This window comes from Artemia franciscana, chromosome 13, assembly GCF_032884065.1.
Source record: "Artemia franciscana chromosome 13, ASM3288406v1, whole genome shotgun sequence".
NCBI classification, from domain to species: domain Eukaryota; kingdom Metazoa; phylum Arthropoda; class Branchiopoda; order Anostraca; family Artemiidae; genus Artemia; species Artemia franciscana.
In genome coordinates this window covers 17,149,177-17,173,802 of record NC_088875.1, presented here as the reverse complement: position 1 = coordinate 17,173,802, position 24,626 = coordinate 17,149,177, and the positions used below count along the sequence as shown (strand labels likewise).

Here is a 24,626-nt window from a genome sequence, read left to right as displayed (position 1 = left end):
TCTCATTGGTTAATTTCGATGACGAATCATCGACCATTTTACAATCTTATAGATCTTTCACACTACACCGGGGAACCTTTCTTTTACGTTATGATTTTAACATTTAACTTTAGTTAAGACATTATTTTACGCTATGGATTGTTGCAGATCAAATTTCGTCTATATTGTAGGCAGCCCCTAGTAAGCTCGAGTCATACTTTAACTCTATTGCTACTTAATTTTGCATTAAGTTTTAGAAATTTCAATATAGCAGCAACAAAATGGAACTAATGAATGTATTATTAACAAATTTGAAGATAAATATACTTTTCTTAGACATTCTTTCACGCCTGACCAGAGCTTTAATGTTCATCTTTATTTCCATATTTTTAATTTTTGGTTAATTTGCTTATGATATCCCTGTAGTAGGACAATGGATTGATTCTCCGCTCAGAAATACGTGGCCCAGGAATGAATCTCTGCCACCTTAAGGCTGGGTGACAAGATTGCAAGTTTTCCCTATAAAAAAAAAAAAAAAAAAAAAAAAAAAAAAAAAAAAAAAAAAAAAAAAAAAAAAAAAAAAAAAAAAAAAAAAAAAAAAAAAAAAAACAGAAACTGAGCCGTGGACTCGACGCCCTATGCACACCAGTAGAGATTCATTTACCGTTATGTTTTTGACTCTGTAAGCTTAGCCAGAGTCGACCCAGCTCTAAATGGGTACCTGGAGAAATCTGGGGAAGGTAAACAGGAAGGGTGTGCGAAAGCACAGGATGGCTGGCCCCCAACCCCTCATTGCACTTCCTGGCTGAAGGGCCAAGAAACGGATATCAGCACCGCCGGTACGGACTGTAAAGTCTAATGCCGTATCCTTTACCTTACCTTACTAGCACAACTTAACCCCATAGTTTAGGTAGTTGTAAATGCAGTGTGAAAGCTGCTTTTTACACTATGTATTTTATGTTACGGAATGATAATTTGAAACATCTTTATATCTCTGTTTACATCTTAAATCTTCTCTTTTCAGATTCAGTGTATAAAGAAGTGATTAATTTTGTGCCACCTGCTGTTACCGAAGCAGAACAAGAATAGTGGTGTTGTATATTGCTCAGATTTGTTTTGTTTTCGTCTTGGTTTTCACCCCTCCTCTCCCTATTACTCAAATTGTATTATAGGTCTAAGACAATCAATCATTTTCGCCACATTTGAATTAAACCCTGGGTGAATATGGAGAAATACTCCTGTTTATCAACAGTCAAACAAGTGGAGGGTTTAGTATTGTAATAAATCAAACTCAGTTTGTTCTCTAGGGACAACGCAGCACAGCTTGTGCTCAAAATTTGTCAATATATCGATGTTAGAGTTTTTTTTGTGCAATGGTCGAAATATTTCAGTAGTTACTGAAAGACTGAAAATACGTATCAACTGTAAAATCTATGTGACTTTGTGTATGTCTGTGACTCACAGTTTTTACTGCAAAAATTATGTTTCATTCAAAGAAAATCAGTCAAACAATTGTTTGTTTGTCCTACACCATTATTGAATAAAGGTTAATTTATTCGCTTATTTTGGTAACTCCAAACTCTCTCAATTCTTGAAATAATCTCTTGTACTAATGAACTCTCCGTTTGATTTATAGCTATTTCTTATTACTAAGAAATAGTAATTATATTATTAATATAAATTAATTAATATATATTAGAAATTAAATTAAAAGTTCTCCGTTAATTATTGCAATTAAATTTAAAAAAAATTATTAATAGTAATTATTACTCAGAGTTATTTGGTTGTTTCACCCCTTTTTCTTTACCCGTTCACAATGACAGTGACGCCTGACCATACACATATTTTATACTTAAAAATTAGTTTAACGCAGCGTTGTGTGTAGATTAAAAATAATTCACCTCGTGTCTCTTTCCCTGTATTCACCTTTTGTGTTTGTATTATTATTTTGTTTTTATTTAACCATATCTTAGTAGTTCAGAATTAACAGACATTCAAAAACAAGGATTGTGCAGTCCCAGTCCGGAGTTATAAGGTCATTGCATATGCTGTGTCATATATAGTGTCGTAAGGAATCAAAGTAGAATTGCTTACAAATATGCATGGTGTTATGTAACAGTCTTTTTTTCGAATTTTTTTTTTTTTTTTTTTATTTTCTAATGAGGAATTTAAGTGAAGCTTTAGAGAATTTCAGGATTTTAAATTTGATCTGATTTTCTCTGAGTCTTAGTGAATTTCTGAGGGTCAAAAATGACTCTCATTGTTGACTCATTTTAGAAGCTTAAAAAAAATTTTAATTTTTAGAAAATTTCAAATCAATTTTAAATTAAATTAAAGTTAAATTAACTTAAATTAATTAAATTAAAATTCATTATATTTAAATTAATTGAATTTTGAATATTGATATATTCAAGGGTATTACTTTCCTTGAAATATCAATGACAGCTTGTTTAAAAAGTGTTTGTTGACTTTACCAATTTCAATATATTTTTTTCAGTGAATGTGTCTTAGTTTTGGCCTGCTAATCTACTGAACCTTCTATAAAATATATTGCTTAATGTAATGATATTTTTTGACGAGTACAATCTTTATTATAAATTATGAAACGTCTATTTTTTTCCTTTTATTAACCATTCATATTTACTTCATTCAGGAGAAAATTGACAGAATTTAAAGTTTTGCATGAAAATCCAGGAAAAAATGATATAAAATTTTGTAATTATATAAAATTATTACGTGGCCATAAAGAACCACTTTTCAGTATTGAAAAAGATGAACAGTTTTAGAATGAGTTTACTATGAGGTTTTACTGAGAACTCTTGCATTAAAAATGAGGTTTACTATGAGGTTTTACTGAGAACTCTTGCATTAAAAAAATACTGGTTTTATAATAATATTTGCATACAGGTCAGACTTTTAGGAAAGGGGTGTTGCCTAAGAAGACGAGTATTCTGATTAAAATGGAGTAAATTTGTATGCGTCAAGGTCAATGTTACTGCATGTTTTTCTCATAACATTCTTATGGAAGATGAGAGGGGAGTTGACCTGTCTTAATGTTTAGTCCTATTAGCTCGAAAAGAACTTGGACTTTTCGGTCGACAGGCTGCCAAGCAGAATGGTTCATCAATCTTCTAGAACCTAATGGGTGGATTGTACTTTTATTGTCTTTGTGCGATAACTTACAACTCTCAAAATTTTGAGGAATCAGAACTAGAATTCCCAAAAAATACATGATATTCTAGTTAGATTTTGAAAAACCAACCGGGAAGAACAATAGTTGGCTATGTTTGAAATTCTTTGTCTTTGATTATTGCATATTCACGTTAATTGGTACATGATTTAAAAATGGTTATTAAATAAAGTAATGAAACATTTAATTTATTAAACGTGTAAGCATACAATTCATGTGGTTATTGACTACTTTAAAAATTGAAACGTAGAGCTAACAATAATGGATAAATGTCTTGAGATCGAAAAATATTGTTTGCTATCAAATTTTTCACTGTCTTAAAAAACTACCTGTGGCTACTATATTTTCGTTTCGATTGTAATTGGAAATGCAATGTGGTATAAGAAATTATTTAGATTACTTTAAATGATCATGATTATTTTAGTAAGTTCTCTATCTGTGATATTGAATGGTATTTCAGTCATTGTATAATTTTGTCCAAATCTGCAAATTCATCCGGTTTATTCAATTTTAGCGGGTGTTGGATTGGTTAGGGTATGAAGCATTTTGTTAAGTGCTTGTGTTAATTGTGTTGAAAATGACGTCAAATTATACGCTACTTTTAGTGCCTTCGAGCTTGGCTTATCAGCTTAATACTGACTTCTCCGGGTTTAATTTGCAAACGATAACTGGCAACGCTATCTGACAACTTTTTAACTGAAACGCTGTTGACAACTTGGTAAATATCAACATTAATCACGTGTACTCCAACATAAACATAGGTTATTTACAAATCCCTTAATGTGCGCCAAATTTCACAGCCACAGTTCCTTTTTGTTCTTTCCATAATTTTTTCTTTTTTTCGAAAATATTGATTTTTGTTAATATATTACATCACTTATCCTCGCTTATCCTGCGTTTTCCTCAATTAGCAGGTGTAACTTGTGTGACAACTAAGCTAGACCTTTTCAAGTAATAATCCTGCTAACTTCTGGCTTCGTTTATGTCACGCGAAAGGCCATGAATCGGGCTTGTCGGATATTGCTAGATTGCTCTTATAGGGTCAGAATGATCATTCTGGTATATTCAAACGCAATATTTGTGCACTTTAGTGTATTTTAAGATTATGTTGTTGTGTATTTAAATTGCATACTAGACAATGGTCAGGAATCCAAATTTGAAAGAAGGAAGAAAATGGTTTCTGTACAATTCTAAATACTGAATGTTTTAACTTAACCGAAATATAACTAGTCGTAACGCAATTTATACTGTGAGCTCTTTGTTTATTTGCGAATCTGGATTAGGCCCAACTAGCCTTTTTTTTTTATTGCTTTTCACATAAATTTTAGATTTCAGGATGTTTCTTTTAACTTATAAAAGAAGATTAAGAAAGTATTTGGTAGGCAAAAACCAAACAATAGGCCAAAATCAAACATGTAACGATTCAGAACTGTTCAGAAATTAAATATAAAAAAGTAAGTTTTTTTAACTGAAAGTAAGGAGCGACATTAAAACTTAAAACGAACAGAAATTGCTCCGTGTGTGAAAGGGGCTGTTCCATCCTCAACGCCCCGCTCTTTACGCTAAAGTTTTCTACTGTTTTAAACAGTAAAATCGAGGGAAAGAGTCAAACTTTAGCGTAAAGAGCGATGCGTTGAGGAGGGAACAGCCCCTTTCATACACGGAGTAATTTCTGTTTATTTTAAGTTTTAATGTCGCTCCTTACTTTCAGTTAAAAAGCTTGTTTTTTTTTATTTTTAATACAATTTGTCGCTCCTCACCAACATTTTAGATTTCAGGATATCTCTAATAATTTATTGAGGAGATTAAGAGAGTAAATGGGTAAATGACGCTTCTTGACTACTAAGGTGTGTCGCTACAGCAAGGTAGATCTCTGGATTCCGTGTTACCTTACTAAGGTCAAACTCACTGTGCCACTGCACAAATGAGAGAAGACTAATGTATTAAGTTGTCTGCCCCTCTGTTTTGTCTATATCATAAGGTTTCTTTTGCTATTGAAAAGTGAAGGGTAGCTAGTTGTGTGTCTGTGTTTTTTTTTTTTTTTTTTTTACTGTAACAAATTTATTTTTAAAATTTCTCCGTTGTTATCAAATTTAGACTCGAATTTATTGCTTTACAAAATCACTTTCAAAATGTTTAAAATCATTTCACATGTGATAATGCTGTACGCAGACCATGAACTGAAGATTAAGTGTAGAATTGCGAGACTTTCAAAGTAACACCAGTATGGCACTATTAAATGTTCAAATTGCGTATTTAAATGTTCAAATTGCGTACACCCATTTCTATGGGTGTTTTGATAGTGCAGTGGTAAACTCAGCTTGCTAATACGGAACCCAGGATTGAAGCTCAGCTGCAACAGCACACTGGCGACGCAAGGGCCTTAGTTGTCAAGAGCTGTTGTTAATGCAACACCGACATTTCTTTGTTCCGGTGGAGTGTTTTTGGAGTCCAACAGGCAATTATTGGTGACATCTGTTATCGGAAATAGTTAGTGGAAATAACACTGTTGGCGTATGGTTTAGGTATTTGTGTAGGTTAAGAAAATCGGATAAAGGAAAATGAATAATGAGAAATTTTCAGAAGTTGATAAATAATAGTTGGTTACTATTTTAGTCTTTTTGTGTTTGTATTTGGAGTTTTTTGTTTTATTAATTTCATCTTTGCATTATGTGTTATTTATGAATGTACATCTGATTTTCTCTGGAAATTTTATGGATGTCGAAGATTTTATCTGAGCCATATAGTTTTGACGTCATTTTATATTTTGAACCCTTTAATTGCATGTTTTAATATGTCTGAAGATTATGAATAAAATTAATTTGATGCTAAATTGTTCTTTTTATCACCTTTAAACGGTTTTGTATATGCTTTATCGGTTTTCTTGCCTGTTGTTGTGTTGACCTATGAAGTTCTATTGGTTTATGCTAATATTATTAGCATGGTAGATCTAGAGCAAAATCTTGGGGCGGGGGCAATGTGACAAGAGCGCCTATAATTGACCAAATTGACCAATTTATTTTGAACAAAGAGCGAAAAAAACATGGAATGAGGGTGCTAGAAAATAAATTTTGCCCCCCTCCCTAATGTCAGTCGTAACATAGTAAAGAATAAATTGTGGTCCATAGCAAAGAAAAATTTTAAATTACATTTAAAAAAAACTGCTAAATGAGAAAAAAATTGCCGTTAGAGGCTGTTTCAAAAATGCTAACTATGATTTTGATTAATCTTGAAGGTAAAAGTTTGTCGCGATAGCAAATTTGTGGGAATTTCAAAAACTATTCAGAGGCCCTTCAAAATGGAGTGGGGTCAAAAAGAAAAGTGCACAATTAGAATTGTCATCGTGGGAAACCTGACACACGCAAGTTACAGCTTCTCACTTTGAATAACAAGGAAAATCACATGTCATCTTTTTGATAATATAAAATGATTTTAATAATATGTGAATAAAGCTGGAAAACTTATGTATAAACATAAAAGCTTGTCTTTATATTTTATGGACCGTTTTACTTTCCAAAAAGATGTTTTTGTATGTAAGTGAATTGACAAATAATTTAATCTTGAATAGTTTTTACAGTTGGTATCTTGAACAGGGTAGCATTAGCTAAATAGGGCACATCAGCATGAATGTCAAGCGCAATAAATTCGTCTTCGACATTGACACGGAAAAAAGAAATCAGAAATAGAAATCCTGCAACATTATTCCAAATTTTTGTTACAATTGCAATTGCCGTAGAAAAAAGCAGACAATGACTGCAACATGTGTATATTATTTTTTTTTTTTTACCGCTAACGCAGTCAGACATATATACATACTTAGACGCCAAAGGCATTTAAACCTAATACGGCCTTAAAATGGATATTTTTTTACTTTAAAATTACACAAAAATAGATTGCAATCCTCTTTTTTTACATTCTAAAACATTAAATTGTTGGTCAAGCTGTTTTTCCTTTTTCAATAATAAATTGGTGATAATACAATAAATTGGTGACCGTTTCAGCTGCAAAGTATGAAAAGGAAAAATATCGCAGAATTCAATTTTTATATCAACAAATTATATTTTCAGTGCTAATCTATATATATATATATATATATATACTAGCTGTTGGGGTGGCGCTTCGCGCCACCCCAACACCTAGTTGGTGGGGGCGCTTCGCGCCCCCCCAAGCCCCCCCGCGCGCGTAAGTCGTTACGCGCCATATTAGTTACGCGCCATTGTAGTTGTGTCCCTATGTCCCACCTGTGAATATAGATATATATATATATATATATATATATATATATATATATATATATATATATATATATATATATATATATATATATATATATATATATGTTTTTAACTACGTAAAACTTGCGAATATACAACATTCTTTGCTGTCCCATTGTCTGTGCATATAAATAGATTGTCAGGTTTACCGACTCTTGAACATGCAACATATAATGGTCCATGGGAAAACAATCCGTATTCAGATCTATACCTCATGATTCTAATGATTGCCCTTGAGCTTTGTTGATGGTGATTGCTAATCGACCATTCCCTGAGTCGCCATCGTCATTTATATATCCCCCTGTGCACCCCGGCGTCCCCTTTGTAGTTATGTCCCTGTGTCCCGGTCGTCATTTATATTCCCTGTGTCCCGGTCGTCATTTGTATCCCGGTGTCCCGGTCTGTATATACATTCGTTTTTTAGTTTTGTTTTTCTCCTTTATTTTTTTCCTTTTTTCTTTTTTTTCTTTTTTAGTTTATTTAGATTTTTAGATTTTTTAGTTTTTTTATTAGTTTTTAGTTTTTTTGTAGTTTTTACCATTTTTTTAGTTTTTTTAGTTTTTTTTTTTTTACTTATGTCCTGGTCGTCATTTATACTCCCTGTGTCCCGGTCGTCATTTGTGTCTCGGTGCTTTGTTGATTGCTAATTTATATTATATTTATATTTATATTTTTTATATTTATTAATATTTTTTTAGTTTTCTTTTTCTCTTATTTTTCAGTTTTTTCCTTTTTTTTAGTTTTTTCTTTTTTAGTTTTTAGTTTTTTTTTGTTTTTTACCTTTTTTTAGTTTTTTTAGTTTTTTAGTTTTTTAGCTTTTTTAGTTTTTTTATTAGTTTTTAGTTTTTTTTTTAGTTTTTGCCTTTTTTTAGTTTTTTCAGTTTTTTTTAGTTTTTAGTTTTTTACCTTTTTTTTGTTTTTTTTAGTTTTTTAGCTTTTTTAGTTTTTTTTTCTTTTTAGTTTTTTTTGTAGTTTTTACCTTTTTTAGTTTTTTTTCTTCTTTTGTATTAGTGTGAAATAATTCAGACGTCATATGCGGACAAACACGACGTCACTCGACAGACAGACAGACAGACATAACCCACAAACAACTTATTTTTATATATATTTATTCATATTTTTTTAGTTTTCTTTTTCTCTTTTGTTTTTCAGTTTTTTCCTTTTTTTTAGTTTTTTTCTTTTTTAGTTTTTAGTTTTTTTTAGTTTTTTACCTTTTTTTAGTTTTTTTTAGTTTTTTTAGTTTTTTAGCTTTTTTAGTTTTTTTATTCGTTTTTATTTTTTTTGTAGTTTTTGCCTTTTTTTATTTTTTTCAGTTTTTTTTTAGTTATTAGATTTTTACCTTTTTTTAGTTTTTTTTAGTTTTTTAGCTTTTTTAGTTTTTTTCTTTTTAGTTTTTTTTGTAGTTTTTACCTTTTTTAGTTTTTTTCTTCTTTTGTATTAGTGTGAAATAATTCAGACGTCATATGCGGACAAACATGACGTCACCTGATCCACAGATCCACACACAGACAACTTATTTTTATATATATAGATATATATCTATCTATATATATAAAAATAAGTTGTCTGTCTGTCTGTGGATGGATCAGGTGACGTCACCTGAAAAAACTGGATCAGGTGACGTCAAAACTGAAAAAACTAAAAAAAGGCAAAAACTACAAAAAAAACTAAAAACTAATAAAAAAAATAAAAAAGCTAAAAAACTAAAAAAACTAAAAAAAGGCAAAAACTACAAAAAAAACTAAAAACTAATAAAAAAGCTAAAAAACTAAAAAAACTAAAAAAAGGCAAAAACTACAAAAAAAACTAAAAACTAATAAAAAAAATAAAAAAGCTAAAAAACTAAAAAAACTAAAAAAACTAAAAAAAGGTAAAAAACTAAAAAAACTAAAAACTAAAAAAAACTAAAAAAAAAGGAAAAAACTGAAAAATAAGCTAAAATAAAGGTAAAAACCAATAAAAAACTAAAAAAAAAACTGAAAAAACTAAAAAAAGGCAAAAACTACAAAAAAAAAACTAAAAACTAATAAAAAAAGTAAAAAAGCTAAAAAACTAAAAAAACTAAAAAGGTAAAAAACTAAAAAAAATAAAAAATAAAAAAAAAACTAAAAAAAAGGAAAAAACTGAAAAATAAGCTAAAATAAAGGTAAAAACCAATAAAAAACTAAAAAGAAAAAAAGGAAAAAACTAAAAAAAATTTTCATCTAAAAAACTAAAAAAAACTAAAAAAGGTAAAAACTAAAAGAACTAAAAAAGAAAAAAATAAATGACGAAACTGAAAGAGAAAGCGACCAGGACAAAAGGAATGTTCGATTAGCAATCAACAAAGCACCGGGACACAGGGAGTATAAATGACGACCAGGACATAAGTAAAAAAAAAAAAACTATCTATATATATAAAAATAAGTTGTCTGTGGATCTGTGGATCGTGGATCAGGTGACGTCACCTGAAAAAACTGGATCAGGTGACGTCAAAACTGAAAAAACTAAAAAAAGGCAAAAACTACAAAAAAAACTAAAAACTAATAAAAAAAATAAAAAAGCTAAAAAACTAAAAAAACTAAAAAAAGGCAAAAACTACAAAAAAAACTAAAAACTAATAAAAAATCTAAAAAACTAAAAAAACTAAAAAAAGGCAAAAACTACAAAAAAAACTAAACTAATAAAAAAAATAAAAAAGCTAAAAAACTAAAAAAACTAAAAAAAGGTAAAAAACTAAAAAAACTAAAAACTAAAAAAAACTAAAAAAAAGGAAAAAACTGAAAAATAAGCTAAAATAAAGGTAAAAACCAATAAAAAACTAAAAAAAAAAACTGAAAAAACTAAAAAAAGGCAAAAACTACAAAAAAACTAAAAACTAATAAAAAAAGTAAAAAAGCTAAAAAACTAAAAAAACTTAAAAAACTAAAAAAAGGTAAAAAACTAAAAAAAATAAAAAATAAAAAAAAAATAAAAAAAAGGAAAAAACTGAAAAATAAGCTAACATAAAGGTAAAAACCAATAAAAAACTAAAAAGAAAAAAAGGAAAAAACTAAAAAAAATTTTCATCTAAAAAACTAAAAAAAACTAAAAAAGGTAAAAACTAAAAGAACTAAAAAAGAAAAAAATAAATGACGACACTCAAAGAGAAAGCGACCAGGACAAAAGGAATGTTCGATTAGCAATCAACAAAGCACCAGGACACAGGGAGTATAAATGACGACCAGGACATAAGTAAAAAAAAAATTAACAAAACTAAAAAGAAGTTAAAAACTACAAAAAAACTAAAAAGAAAAAAAAACTAAAAACTAATAAAAAAACTAAAAAATCTAAAAATCTAAATAAACTAAAAAAGAAAAAAAAAGGAAAAAAATAAAGGAGAAAAACAAAACTAAAAAACGAATGTATATACAGACCGGTACACCGGGATACAAATGACGACCGGGACACAGGGAATATAAATGACGACCGGGACACAGGGACACAACTACAACGGGGACACCGGGGGAAACAGGGGGATATAAATGACGACCGGGACAAAAAAACTAAAAAGAAAAAAAAACTAAAAACTAATAAAAAAACTAAAAAATCTAAAAATCTAAATAAGCTAAAAAAGGAAAAAAATAAAGGAGAAAAACAAAACTAAAAAACGAATGTATATACAGACCGGGACACCGGGATACAAATGACGACCGGGACACAGGGAATATAAATGACGACCGGGACACAGGGACACAACTACAACGGGGACACCGGGGGAAACAGGGGGATATCATGAGGTATAGATCTGAATACAGATTGTTTTCCCATGGACCATTATATGTTGCATGTTCAAGAGTCGGTAAACCTGACAATCTATTTATATGCAAAGACAATGGGACAGCAAAGAATGTTGTATATTCGCAAGTTTTACGTAGTTAAAACCATATATATATCTATATCTATATATATAAAAATAAGTTGTCTGTGGATGGATGGATGGATGTGTCAGGTGACGTCACCTGAAAAAACTGGATCAGGTGACGTCAAAACTGAAAAAACTAAAAAAAGGCAAAAACTACAAAAAAAACTAAAAACTAATAAAAAAAATAAAAAAGCTAAAAAACTAAAAAAACTATAAAGGTAAAAACCAATAAAAAACTAAAAAGGCAAAAACTACAAAAAAAAACTAAAAACTAATAAAAAAAAGTAAAAAAGCTAAAAAACTAAAAAAACTAAAAAAACTAAAAAAAGGTAAAAAACTAAAAAAAATAAAAAATAAAAAAAAACTAAAAAAAAGGAAAAAACTGAAAAATAAGCTAAAATAAAGGTAAAAACCAATAAAAAACTAAAAAAAAAAGGAAAAAACTAATAAATGACGACACTCAAAGAGAAAAAAAAGGCAAAAACTACAAAAAAAACTAAAAACTAATAAAAAAAATAAAAAAGCTAAAAAACTAAAAAAACTAAAAAAAGGCAAAAACTACAAAAAAAACTAAAAACTAATAAAAAAGCTAAAAAACTAAAAAAACTAAAAAAAAGGCAAAAACTACAAAAAAACTAAAAACTAATAAAAAAAATAAAAAAGCTAAAAAACTAAAAAAACTAAAAAAAGGTAAAAAACTAAAAAAACTAAAAACTAAAAAAAAACTAAAAAAGGTAAAAACTAAAAGAACTAAAAAAGAAAAAAATAAATGACGACACTCAAAGAGAAAGCGACCAGGACAAAAGGAATGTTCGATTAGCAATCAACAAAGCACCGGGACACAGGGAGTATAAATGACGACCAGGACAAAACTAAAAAATCTAAAAATCTAAATAAACTAAAAAAGAAAAAAAAAGGAAAAAAATAAAGGAGAAAAACAAAACTAAAAAACGAATGTATATACAGACCGGTACACCGGGATACAAATGACGACCGGGACACAGGGAATATAAATGACGACCGGGACACAGGGACACAACTACAACGGGGACACCGGGGGAAACAGGGGGATATAAATGACGACCGGGACAAAAAAAACTAAAAAGAAAAAAAAAACTAATAAAAAAACTAAAAAATCTAAAAATCTAAATAAGCTAAAAAAGAAAAAAAAAGGAAAAAAATAAAGGAGAAAAACAAAACTAAAAAACGAATGTATATACAGACCGGGACACCGGGATACAAATGACGACCGGGACCCGGGACACAGGGAATATAAATGACGACCGGGACACAGGGACACAACTACAACGGGGACACCGGGGGAAACAGGGGGATGTAAATGACGACCGGGACACCGGGACAGGGAATGGTCGATTAGCAATCACCATCAACAAAGCTCAAGGGCAATCATTAGAATCATGAGGTATAGATCTGAATACAGATTGTTTTCCCATGGACCATTATATGTTGCATGTTCAAGAGTCGGTAAACCTGACAATCTATTTATATGCAAAGACAATGGGACAGCAAAGAATGTTGTATATTCGCAAGTTTTACGTAGTTAAAACCATATATATATATCTATCTATATTCACAGGTGGGACATAGGGACACAACTACAATGGCGCGTAACTATTATGGCGCGTAACGACTTACGCGCGCGGAAGAAAAAACTAAAAAAAATTAAAAATTAAAAAAATTAAAAAAAGAAAAAAACTAAAAAGAAAACACGTAAAAAAATAAAGAAGATAAAAAACTAAAAAAAAACTAAAAAAAGCTAAAAAACTAAAAAAAGAAAAAACTAAAAAAAAAACTGGGAATTTCACAAATATTTCAATATATTTTGACAATAGATTAAAGTAATTCGAAAACCTTAAAACAGATACCCCAAATATTAAGGTTTAATATAAATTGTTGGAGCTTTAGCATGCTTGGCACGTAAAGATTTTTCCAAGTGTCAATGTTAGAATGAACATTGACAAATTGAAGAAAACAAATCAATAAAAAGAAGAAACTAAAAAAAAGAAAAAACTAAAAAAGAGAAAAAACTAAAGAAGAAACTGTATCTATCTATATATATAAAAATAAGTTGTCTGTCTGTGGATCTGTGGATCAGGTGACGTCATGTTTCTGTGTCGGCTGACGTCATGAAATTAGTTGTCGTCATTTTTGTTATGACGATGCTTAGTATATTGTAAAACACATTAATTTGGTTAATAATATACCATTTAAAACACGAAAATGAACATGCTGGAGTAGTCACTCGGTGAGAGAGGGTGTCAGAACGGAGAATGAAGGTCTCAGGTTCAAATCCTGGTTAGGCTAAAAAAGGTAAAAAACTAAAAACTAAAAAAAAAACTGAAAAAACTGAAAAAAGGCAAAAACTACAAAAAAAACTAAAAACTAATAAAAAAAATAAAAAAACTAAAAAACTAAAAAAACTAAAAAAAGGTAAAAAACTAAAAAAACTAAAAACTAAAAAAAAAACTAAAAAAAAGGAAAAAACTGAAAAATAAGCTAAAATAAAGGTAAAAACCAATAAAAAACTAAAAAGAAAAAAAGGAAAAAACTAAAAAAAAATTTCATCTAAAAAACTAAAAAAAACTAAAAAAGGTAAAATCTAAAAGAACTAAAAAAGAAAAAAATAAATGACGACACTCAAAGAGAAAGCGACCAGGACAAAAGGAATGTTCGATTAGCAATCAACAAAGCACCGGGACACAGGGAGTATAAATGACGACCAGGACATAAGTAACAAAAAAAAACTAACAAAACTAAAAAGAAGGTAAAAACTACAAAAAAACTAAAAAGAAAAAAAAACTAAAAACTAATAAAAAAACTAAAAAATCTAAAAATCTAAATAAACTAAAAAAGAAAAAAAAGGAAAAAAATAAAGGAGAAAAACAAAACTAAAAAACGAATGTATATACAGACCGGGACACCGGGATACAAATGACGACCGGGACACGGGGAATATAAATGACGACCGGGACACAGGGACACAACTACAACGGGGACGCCGGGGGGCACAGGGGGATATAAATGACGACCGGGACAGGGAATGGTCGATTAGCAATCACCATCAACAAAGCTCAAGGGCAATCATTAGAATCATGAGGTATAGATCTGAATACGGATTGTTTTCCCATGGACCATTATATGTTGCATGTTCAAGAGTCGGTAAACCTGACAATCTATTTATATGCACAGACAATGGGACAGCAAAGAATGTTGTATATTCGCAAGTTTTACGTAGTTAAAAACATATATATATATATATATATATATATATATATATATATATATATATATATATATATATATATATATATATATATATATATTCACAGGTGGGACATAGGGACACAACTACAATGGCGCGTAACTAATATGGCGCGTAACGACTTACGCGCGCGGGGGGGCTTGGGGGGGGGGCGCGAAGCGCCCCCACCAACTAGGTGTTGGGGTGGCGCGAAGCGCCACCCCAACAGCTAGTATATATATATACATAAGTTTTCTGTCCGTTACGCCAGATTATATCTTCTATATATATAAAAATGAAACTAAACTGAAAAGCAAACTGAAACTAAAAATGTAGAAACTGGGAATTGCAAAAATATTTCTATATATTTTGACAATAGATTAAATTAATTCGAAAACCTTATAACAGATATTTATAATTTTGAGGTTTATTATAAATTGTTGAGTGTTAGCATGCTTGGCACGTAAAATTTTTTCTAACAGTCAATGTTAGAATGAACACTGACAAATTGAAAAAGATAGAATTTTACCAAATCCTACAACAGAAGAAACAGCTGAGGAAGCTGCTCAGAGAGTTAATGCCAAAAGGCTTGCGGCTAAAGAACGCAAAACCGCGCAATTAGAAGATCAACCTGGACAGCGAGAGTCAAAACGTATCAAAACTGAAAATGATAGCGATGATGATTGGGTTTGGGATTTTGACTTGGATAAGGTTATCAATGCCTAGGTCATGTTTGTGTGTCGACTGATGTCATGTTTGTCGACTGACGTCATTATGAGGATTGAGCATTATTCCGTCATGAAGTTTTTTGTCGACTGACGTCATATTTGTCGACTGACGAAATTACAGACCGGGACACAAAGGACTACCGGGAAACGGAATATAAATGACGAACGGGACACTCAAAGAGAAATTACAGACTGGGACACCGGGACACAAATAACGACCGGGACACAGGGAATATAAATGACGACCGGGACACAGGGACACAACTACAACGGGGGCATCGGGGGGCACAGGGGGGATATATAAATGACCACCGGGACACAGGGAATGTTCAATTAGCAATCACCATCAACAAAGCTCAAGGGCACATTCGATTAGCATTTGCAATCACCATCAACAAAGCTCAAGGTCAATCATTAGAAAAATGTGGTATAGATCTTAATACTGATTGTTTTTCCCATGGACAATTGTACGTTGCATGTTCGAGGGTCGGTAAACCTGACAATCTATTTATATGCAGCGACAATTGGACAGCGAAGAATGTTGTATATTCGCAAGTTTTACGCAGTTAATTTTTATTGTATCTATCTATATAAAAACGAGTTGTGTGTATGCATGTTTGTTTGTTTGTAAAAAGAGCGTTTGTATATGACGTCATTATAAGTACATAAGGCTTTGTATATGCACAGACAATGGGAAAGCCAAGAATGTTGTATATTCGCAAGTTTTACATCGTTCAAAACACATATATAAATCTAACTATATTCATAGGTGGTACACAGGGATCAACCCCTGCAGACAAAATGAATGCTTGCCTGAAAAATTATAATTTATGGGCACACGTAAAAACATTAAAATTAACTACAAATATGCGTGTCCGATTGCAAAACGATGACTCTGGTCAAACATTTTCAGATCGATTGCTGGTAATTGGAAACGGAAAGCTCCCAGTAGACTCAATTTCAGGACGTATACAACTACCTGCTGAATTCTGTAATTTAGTGACGTCCAAAAATGAATTGATTGAAAAAGTATTTCCGAATATTCTAAACAATTATAAAAATAATAAATGGCTAAGTGAAAGAGCGATTCTTGCACCCAAAAATATAGACGTTCACGAAATCAACAATATTGTTTTGACCAAGATTCGAGACCAGGCAGTCCTTTACAAGTCAGTCGACACAGTTTTGGAACCAAATGAGGCGGTTAATTATTCATCTGAATTTTTAAATTCCGTGGATCTTTCAGGGTTTCCACCACACGTGCTACAACTAAAAATAGGCGTACCAATAATACTGTTAAGAAATATCAACCCACCAAAGCTTTGCAATGGCACGCGACTTGCCGTAAAAAAACAATGGAAACGTAATAGAGGCCACAATCTTGACAGGGCCTTTTGAGGGTGAGGTTGTTCTTATTCCTCGCATTCCCATGATTCCAACGGATCTGCCTTTTCAATTTAAAAGATTGCAATTCCCAATTCGATTAGCATTTGCAATCACCATCAACAAAGCTCAAGGTCAATCATTAGAAAAAATGTGGTATAGATCTTAATACTGATTGTTTTTCCCATGGACAATTGTACGTTGCATGTTCGAGGGTCGGTAAACCTGGCAATCTATTTATATACAGCGACAATTGGACAGCGAAGAATGTTGTATATTCGCAAGTTTTACGCAGTTAATGTGTATTGTATCTATCTATCTATCTATCTATATAAAAACGAGTTGTGTGTATGCATGTTTGTTTGTTTGTAAAAAGAGCGTTTGTATATGATGTCATTATAAGTACATAAGGCTTTGTATATACACAGACAATGGGAAAGCCAAGAATGTTGTATATTCGCAAGTTTTACGTAGTTCAAAACACATATATAAATCTAACTATATTCATAGGTGGTACACAGGGACACAACTACAATGGCGCGTAACTAATATGGCGCGTAACGACTTACGCGCGCGGGGGGGGGGGGGGGGGCTTGGGGGGCGCGAAGTGCCCCCACCAACTAGGTGTTGGTGGGCCCCCCCCCAACAGCTAGTATACTACTATAATTAGATTAATTTATCAGAAAGAGGAATTATAACTGTTATAGGAAGAAGAAACCTGTGGGTACGAGCAATAGAATGCTGCAGGTGTCACATTCAAGTAGCCAGTAAAGTACATTAGAAAAGAATATGATACAAATTAACTCAATCAGAGGCCAAATAACCTGGCATCGTTACATTCATAATAGATAAAGGGGATTCAACCGTTTTTCTTTTGGTTGGTGTTACAGGTCACAATTCATGCACAGAGGTTCATCAGTGTTTCTAGGCCGAACCGTGGAAAACAAAAAGTGAGTACTAATTCGGTAAACTTGATAACTGTTTATCGTTTGTAAAAATAAAAATAATCATCTAAAGGCGGCATTTCTTGAGTTTACCCTTCTCTGCCCTGACAAATATATCGTGGGTATAAAAGGTGGGAGCTACTCTGACGCTGTGAGACGGTTCGAGGTTTTCACTATGCCATAAGTTCCTTCTCGGTCTCTACTCCCAAAAGAGGAATTCTGCCTGTGTGGCCTCATTGTGATATCAGGGTGGATCCTTAGCGAGTTTACCTTACCAGAGCCGTGACCGTTAACAGCACACCTTGAGGAGTGGAATCCCTCAAGGAAATTAAAGCCTAGAACTGGACTTTGAATAGACTTTTCGGGCTGAAAGTCTCTTTTTAGCCAAGTTATCTATTAATGACTGCCTCCTCATAGCAATAAAATATTTTGAGTTATGAATACATAATGAGTCAGAGGTGACCGGCTTCAAATTTCTTGTGCCGGATTTTGACTCTTGCTGATAAAAAAAAATCCACAAATGGAGTTTACTTGGGAAAAAAATGAGCAAAAGAAGTGTTTCAAAGAAAAGTAAAAAGCTTTCCAAACGCAATCCAACTTGCTTAAGTCCAGTTTCATGGAAATATATAGAGACAACTAATTTTTAGTATATTTCCAAAATAAAGGAAAATAAAGCTGATTGTATGCAAACTTCGGAAAAGTATTTAAACCCTTGAAAGACTGAATGAAATACAAGAAAAAAAGTTCAAGCTTATTCAATCCTGTTCAGTCGTCTCATCACAAGAGAAGGCAATATAAGTAGTGAGTATTGGAGTGGTGGAGTAGCTGTTTGGGGAAAGGTCGTATCCTCTTCCTCTATATCCTGTATAGGATCATTATCAGCATCAATATTACAAAAAAGAAATGAAAAGTATACATCTGTTAATATTTTATCAATTTTTTTTTTACAGTTGCAAATGTTGTAGAAAAAGGGCTCCTTGTAGCTTTTTAGGCTAGGCTAGAAATTTCAGTTTGGTGGTTTTCACTAATCATACAGGTCGTGGTAATTAACTGAAAGTAAGGAGCAATTCGGCTCAATAGTAACCGGAACTCTAAACAAAACCTTGATTACATTACACTAAGATACATGAAAAGAATTGAATGTCGATGCTTATTCAAAATAGATAAAATGCATCAAGTTCCAAGTTACCTCAGGCAATTTACTTCTACGGGGAGAATTTCCCATTGGAACGGAAGTTTCTGGGGGGAGGGGAGGGGAACTTTTCAGGGAAAATTTTAAACGGGGGGAATTTTACAGAAATCCTATACGATTTTTTTTTGTCTTACTTTCTCCCGGGTGGCCCCATTTAGCATGGGGTGATAGTTTAGGGGAATTGTTCCTGGAAAATTTTCTGCGGAGTTGGAATTCTCAGGGGGTTTTACATGGGGGTTGGGACGAGAGAAATTCTCCATGGGGGAACTATCACCAGAAGAAGTTCTCCCCAGGGCAATTTTCTGCGGGGATATTTTTCCGTTGGATGTGGGGAGGGGATTTTCGGGAATTTTTCCCATTTCCCATATAGCGAGAATTCCCCAATGACTTAAAAAAGATCAGAAATTAAATAAAAACAAACCTTTTGCTCATTACGGGAAAGTTTGACTCTTTCAACTCTACTTTTTAAATTGTAGCGTAAAGGGGAGGGCGGTGAGGAGGGGACAGCTCACTCAATACGAACCATCTCATATACATAATAAAAACATGCGAATGTAAAAGTTCGTTAAATAAGCAAATTCGTAAGTTACGTACATTTATTTCAGATAAAAACGTTAATAAATAAAATTAAAAGCTATAGTGCGCTTTTTAAGTAGCCAAAAAAAATTGGAGGGCAAATAGGCCCCCTTCCCGTCCCTTTTTTCTCAAAATCGTCCGATCAAAATTTTGAGAAAGCCATTAAAAAAAAAAAAATGTTAAAATGCAAATTTCGTTTCAATTATTCATGTACGGTGAGCTAAAATCAAAACGTTCTGAAATCAAATAAAAAAAACAATTTTTTTTAACTGAAAGTAAGGAGTGACATTAAAGCTTAAAACGAACACAAATTATTCTGTATATGAAAGGGGTTGTCTCCTCGTCAACGCCTCGGTATTTAGGCTAAATTTGACTCTTTCCCACAACTCTACTTTTTAAAACAATAAAAACTTTAGCGTAAAGAGCGTCGCGTTGACGAGGGGACAGCCCCTTCCATGTAAAGAATAATTTCAATTCGTTTTAAGTTTTAATATTGCTCCTTACTTTCAGATAAAAAAATTTGTTTGTTTTTATTTAATTAGTAGAGGAACAGCACTGAAAGAAACCGTTTCCACTTTAAAATTCCTACGTCGCCATAGATACTCCCTTTTTAGAATTGAAAAAGATGAACATTTTATCAATGAATTTGCTATGAGGTTTTACTGGCGAAATCTTGCATTTAAAAAATACTGGTTTTATAATGATATTTGCATACAAGCAAGACTTTTAGGAAATGGGGTGCTACCTAATAAGAGGGATTGAGAGAGGAAGCATATTCTCTCTCAAGCTGAAGTTATATTTGCTGATTAATAAAAAAAAACTTTTAACTTATTCATAAAAACTAAAATGTTTGTTATTGACTATGAAAATGGAAGTAAAAGATGATGATAATGAATAATGTCCCGCGTCTTTCCAGGGTGCCATATCCTGAACCAAGTTAAATTGACGAGTGTGCATAGAAAATATTATAAATCTTTTTTTTAATTATGTATGGTTTTGATTGATTTTAAAACCTAATACTCAAAAAAATATACATTATTTCTTTGAATTATAGTACCAGTATGAAAATTTTGTAATGTCAACAAGCCAGGATTTAACAATAGGTCCACTAGGCCTGGGCCTAGGGGCACACAATGCCTGGGGGCACAAATAATTATCAGTGGGTGATTTTTTTTCTTGGCAAAAACCGGACTGTTGTGATTTATCGTCCAAGTGTCAGGTGTACTTTGCTGCCACGCTGCTTATTCACAGAAAAGTAATTTTAAAACAACGCTGGAATTTTGTGATAACTGATGAACTGCCAGATGTCTCCCAAAAATGGCAGCTGAGAGGTCGTTGTCATCTCCCTCTTTCATTACTTTGGCTAATTCAGTCGCGTTCTGTTTAGTGCTACCACTATCCCCGCATTTTCGGGGATTTATCCGAAAATCTCGCAAAAACGGAGCCGTATGAACGCCTGGGCCTAAGCTTCAGACCTGGCCCTGATTATCAACTAAGAAAGCATTTCAATTTTTTAATAAACTACCCTGCAAGTTCTTGACTTGAAGGTCATTTTCAACAAAAATCATAGTCCGCTTGAGCTGTGAAATTGCAGAAAATTCGAACATAATTGGATTTTGAATATGCTGAATGTTTTGAAAGAAGCTTAGTTGTTTTTCAAAGAATATCAGTTAAATTATTGAATTACAATATGTGTTAGTGCCAAAATATTATTCTATATGTTAAATAACATATTGCAATTCTTCTTAAACATGAAATAACAAACAAGCTTTTTTAACTGCAAGTAAGGAGCGACATCAAAACTTAAAACGAACAGAAATTATTCCGTATATGAAAGGGGTTGTCCCCTCCTCAACACCTCGCTCTTTACGCAAATTTTTTTTTTTTTTTTTTTAAATTAGAGTTGTGAGAAAGAGTCAAACGAGTTTTTATTATTTTAAAAGTAGAGTTGCGAGAAAGAGTCATTCTTTAGCGTAAACAGGAGGCGTTGAGGAGGGGACATAAGTTTTAATGTCACTCCTTACTTGCAGTTAAAAAACTTGTTGTTTTTATTTAATTTCTGAATGTTTGTGAATTAATGCATGTTTTGATTTTTGCTCACCGCATAGGAATAGTTAAAACGAAATTTGCGTGTTTTTTTGGCGAAATGGCTTTCTCATAGTTTCGATCGAATGATTTGATAAAAAAAATTGGCGGGGGAGGAGAAATAGTTGCCCTCAAATTTGTGGTTACTTAAAATGGCAACTAGAACTTTTAATTTTTTTACGAACGTTTTTATTAGTAATTAATATACGTAACTTACGAATTAGCTTACGGAAGGATTTTCTATATTTGTATTTTTTTTATTACGTATATGAGGGGGTTGGCATTGGCATCCTCGTCAATACCTCGCTCTTCACACTAAAGCTTGAATTTTATCCCAATTCTTTAAGAATGACCCTTGACTCACAAAGGCCCTAGAATAAATAGTTGAAATTACTAAACAATACTTAAGCGTAAATAGCGAGGTATTGTGGAGTAGACGGGCCCATTATATACGTAATAATTCTTGCTCATTTTATGTTTTAATGCTGCTCCTTACTTCCAGCTGAAATTTTTTTCTTAATTTATTTTCTCATTATTTTTTTTTAAATAATGCTATAAAATCCTGCCCCCCCTTCATGGAAATTCTCTTCCCTCATGATAAATTCCTCCATAGAAAGATCCTCCCAAGTAACCCCCTACCTCTGACCCGCCCCCCGCCTCTCAACGCGGAAAGTCCCCCTGAAAACGTCTGTACACTTCCCAATAACCATTACTATGTGTAAACAATAGTCAAAGTTTGTAACTTGCAGCAACTCCCCCGGAGACTGTGGGGGATTAAGTCGTCCTGCTAGAATATTCTAGGACCATTGGGTCAATACGATCACCCCTGGGAAAAAACAAAAAAAAAACAAGAAAAAAATAATAAAACAAAAAACAATTTAACACCCCTCCGTGATCTGTCTTTTGGAAAAAAAAAATACATAATGCCACATTTTTTAGCTAGGAGCTGGACACTTCTACAGTAGTGTTCTCTGATAGGCTGAATCTGATGGTGTGATTTTCGTCAAAATGCTGTGAATTTTAGGGGGTGTTTCCCCCTATTTTCTAAAATAAGGCACATTTTCTCAGGCTCTTAAACTTTTGATGGATAAGACTAAACATAGAGAAATTTATATATTTAAAATCAGTATAAAAATGAGTGACAAAAAAACTGGAGGGTGACTAGGTCTCCTTCCCCGCCCCTTTTTCTCAATATTGTCTGATCAAAATTTTGAGATAGCTTTGTTGTTCAGCATAGGTGACAGGCCAATTAACTATGTCTTTGGAGATAGCATGTCCCCCACAGCCCCTGGGGAAAGTTCTTTAAGTTACAAAGTTTTTCCATTTTATACATAAAGTATTTGTTATTGGAAGGTATGCATAGAATTTTCAGGTGGGGAGGGAGCGAATTTTCTGCTGGTTGGATTTTCAACGGGGATTCGCGTTGAACATTTTCCACGGGGCGGAAGTTTCCAGGGTTTGAATTTTCCACGGAATGTTCTACACCGAGAGAATTCGCCAGAAGTTCCTTACGAAATTCGTCTTATGTCCTGCTTTCTCTTTGCCAACTCGATTTTACGCGTGGAGATGTTATGGGTATTGTCCATGGTAAATCAGACAGTTTGTCGTAACGAACTGTAAGTAAGGAGCGACTCGGCTCAATAGCAACCGGAACTCTAAAAATCAAAATGTCGATATTAATAAATACATCAAGAGAATCAGCCTATGATGCTGATTCAAAATGTATAAAATTTATTAAATTTAATGTTACACATAAAAATTTAAGAGCCTAACAAAATTCACCTAATTTTTGAAATAGGGGGAAGAACCCCCATTAAATTCAAGGAATCTTAATGAAAAGCCATCATCAGATTCAGCGTACCAATAACCTCTACTGCAAGTACTCTACTGCAAGCGATTTCAAGCTCCTAAATACAAAAATGTGGAATTTTGCTTTTTTTGCCAGAAGACAGATCATGGATGCTTGTTTACTATTTTTTTCTATGAGTGATTGAATCGAAATAACGGTCCTAGAAGATCGGGAGAGAGTGTATTTGAACGGAAATTAAAAGTACTATTGCCCTTTCTCAGTGACCAAAAAGATTGGTGGGCAAGTGACCCCTCTCCACGCCCCTTTTCCCACAAAGTTATCGGATCAAAATGTTGATATATATATATATATATATGTATATATATATATATATATATATATATATATATATATATATATATATATATATATATATATATATATATATATATTCATTAAAGTTGAAAGATTAAATAATTAAGTCTTTAGGGGTAAAATGATCCCCCAGAGTCCATGAAAGGCCTGTAAGTTATGAAATTTGCCAATTGTTTACTTATAGTATTTGTTATTGGGACCTATAGAGACATTTTTTGTAGAGGAGGGGGGGCGGATTTTGTGCTTGGTGTGGATTTCCATAGGGAGGTTCTTCTTTGGGGAGGGAACTTTCTAGGGAGAATTTTTCAGGGGAAATTTTTCACTGGGGAAATTTGACAAAATTCTTATCCGCAGTTCTTGTTAACTGTGTTATATTCTCTTTACAAAGTCATGTTTGCATATGGAGATGATTCGCAGGAATTATTATTTTCCATGGGTTTTAGTTTCCAGAAAAAAATTTCAACGGAATGGGGTATATCCAGAGTTATTGAGAAACCGATTAGAAACTAAAATCTTTTTACAAATAAAAGTATTATAAAAAGAGTCTTTCATGCTGAATTGTCTGCAAGACTTTTTACGCGGGGGGGGGGGATTTTCAGTGAGGAGGGAACTGTCTCGAAGGAATGTGACGGCAGGGGTACAATATACCTTGGATAAAATTCCCTGGAAGGATTTTCCCGTGGAGGGAGGGGTGATATTTTATGCAGTGAGGCAGATTTACCTGTATCATCTGAAAAATGATCAGAAATTAAATAAGTAAACCGATGTTTTTTAACTGAAAGTAAGAAGCAACATTAAAACTCAAACTGAACAGAAATTATTCTGTATATAAAAGGTTTACCCCTCTTGAATACAGCTATAGCATTAAGAGCAAGGTATTGAGAAAAGGGCAATCCTTCATATACGGAATAATTTCCGCTCCTCAAAATCACGCTCTTTGCGCTAATTTTTGGATTTTATCCCAAT

The 24,626-nt window shown here is 32.4% G+C and overlaps 1 protein-coding gene across 4 annotated transcripts in view; it reads left to right on the top strand.

The window, feature by feature from the left end:
• Window positions 1–24,626, top strand: part of LOC136034591 (mitogen-activated protein kinase 14-like) — a 104,124-nt gene that overhangs the window by 59,672 nt on the left and 19,826 nt on the right. For 3 of the 4 annotated variants that reach the window (XM_065715863.1, XM_065715861.1, XM_065715862.1), the window contains exon 10: window positions 1,004–6,002. The exons of the other annotated variant lie outside the window; for it this stretch is intronic. In XM_065715863.1, coding sequence (XP_065571935.1) covers window positions 1,004–1,068 — 65 coding nt within the window. In that variant the 3' untranslated portion in view covers window positions 1,069–6,002. Of the gene's footprint in view, window positions 1–1,003; window positions 6,003–24,626 lie in introns of those variants that run through there. 4 annotated transcript variants of the gene reach the window in all.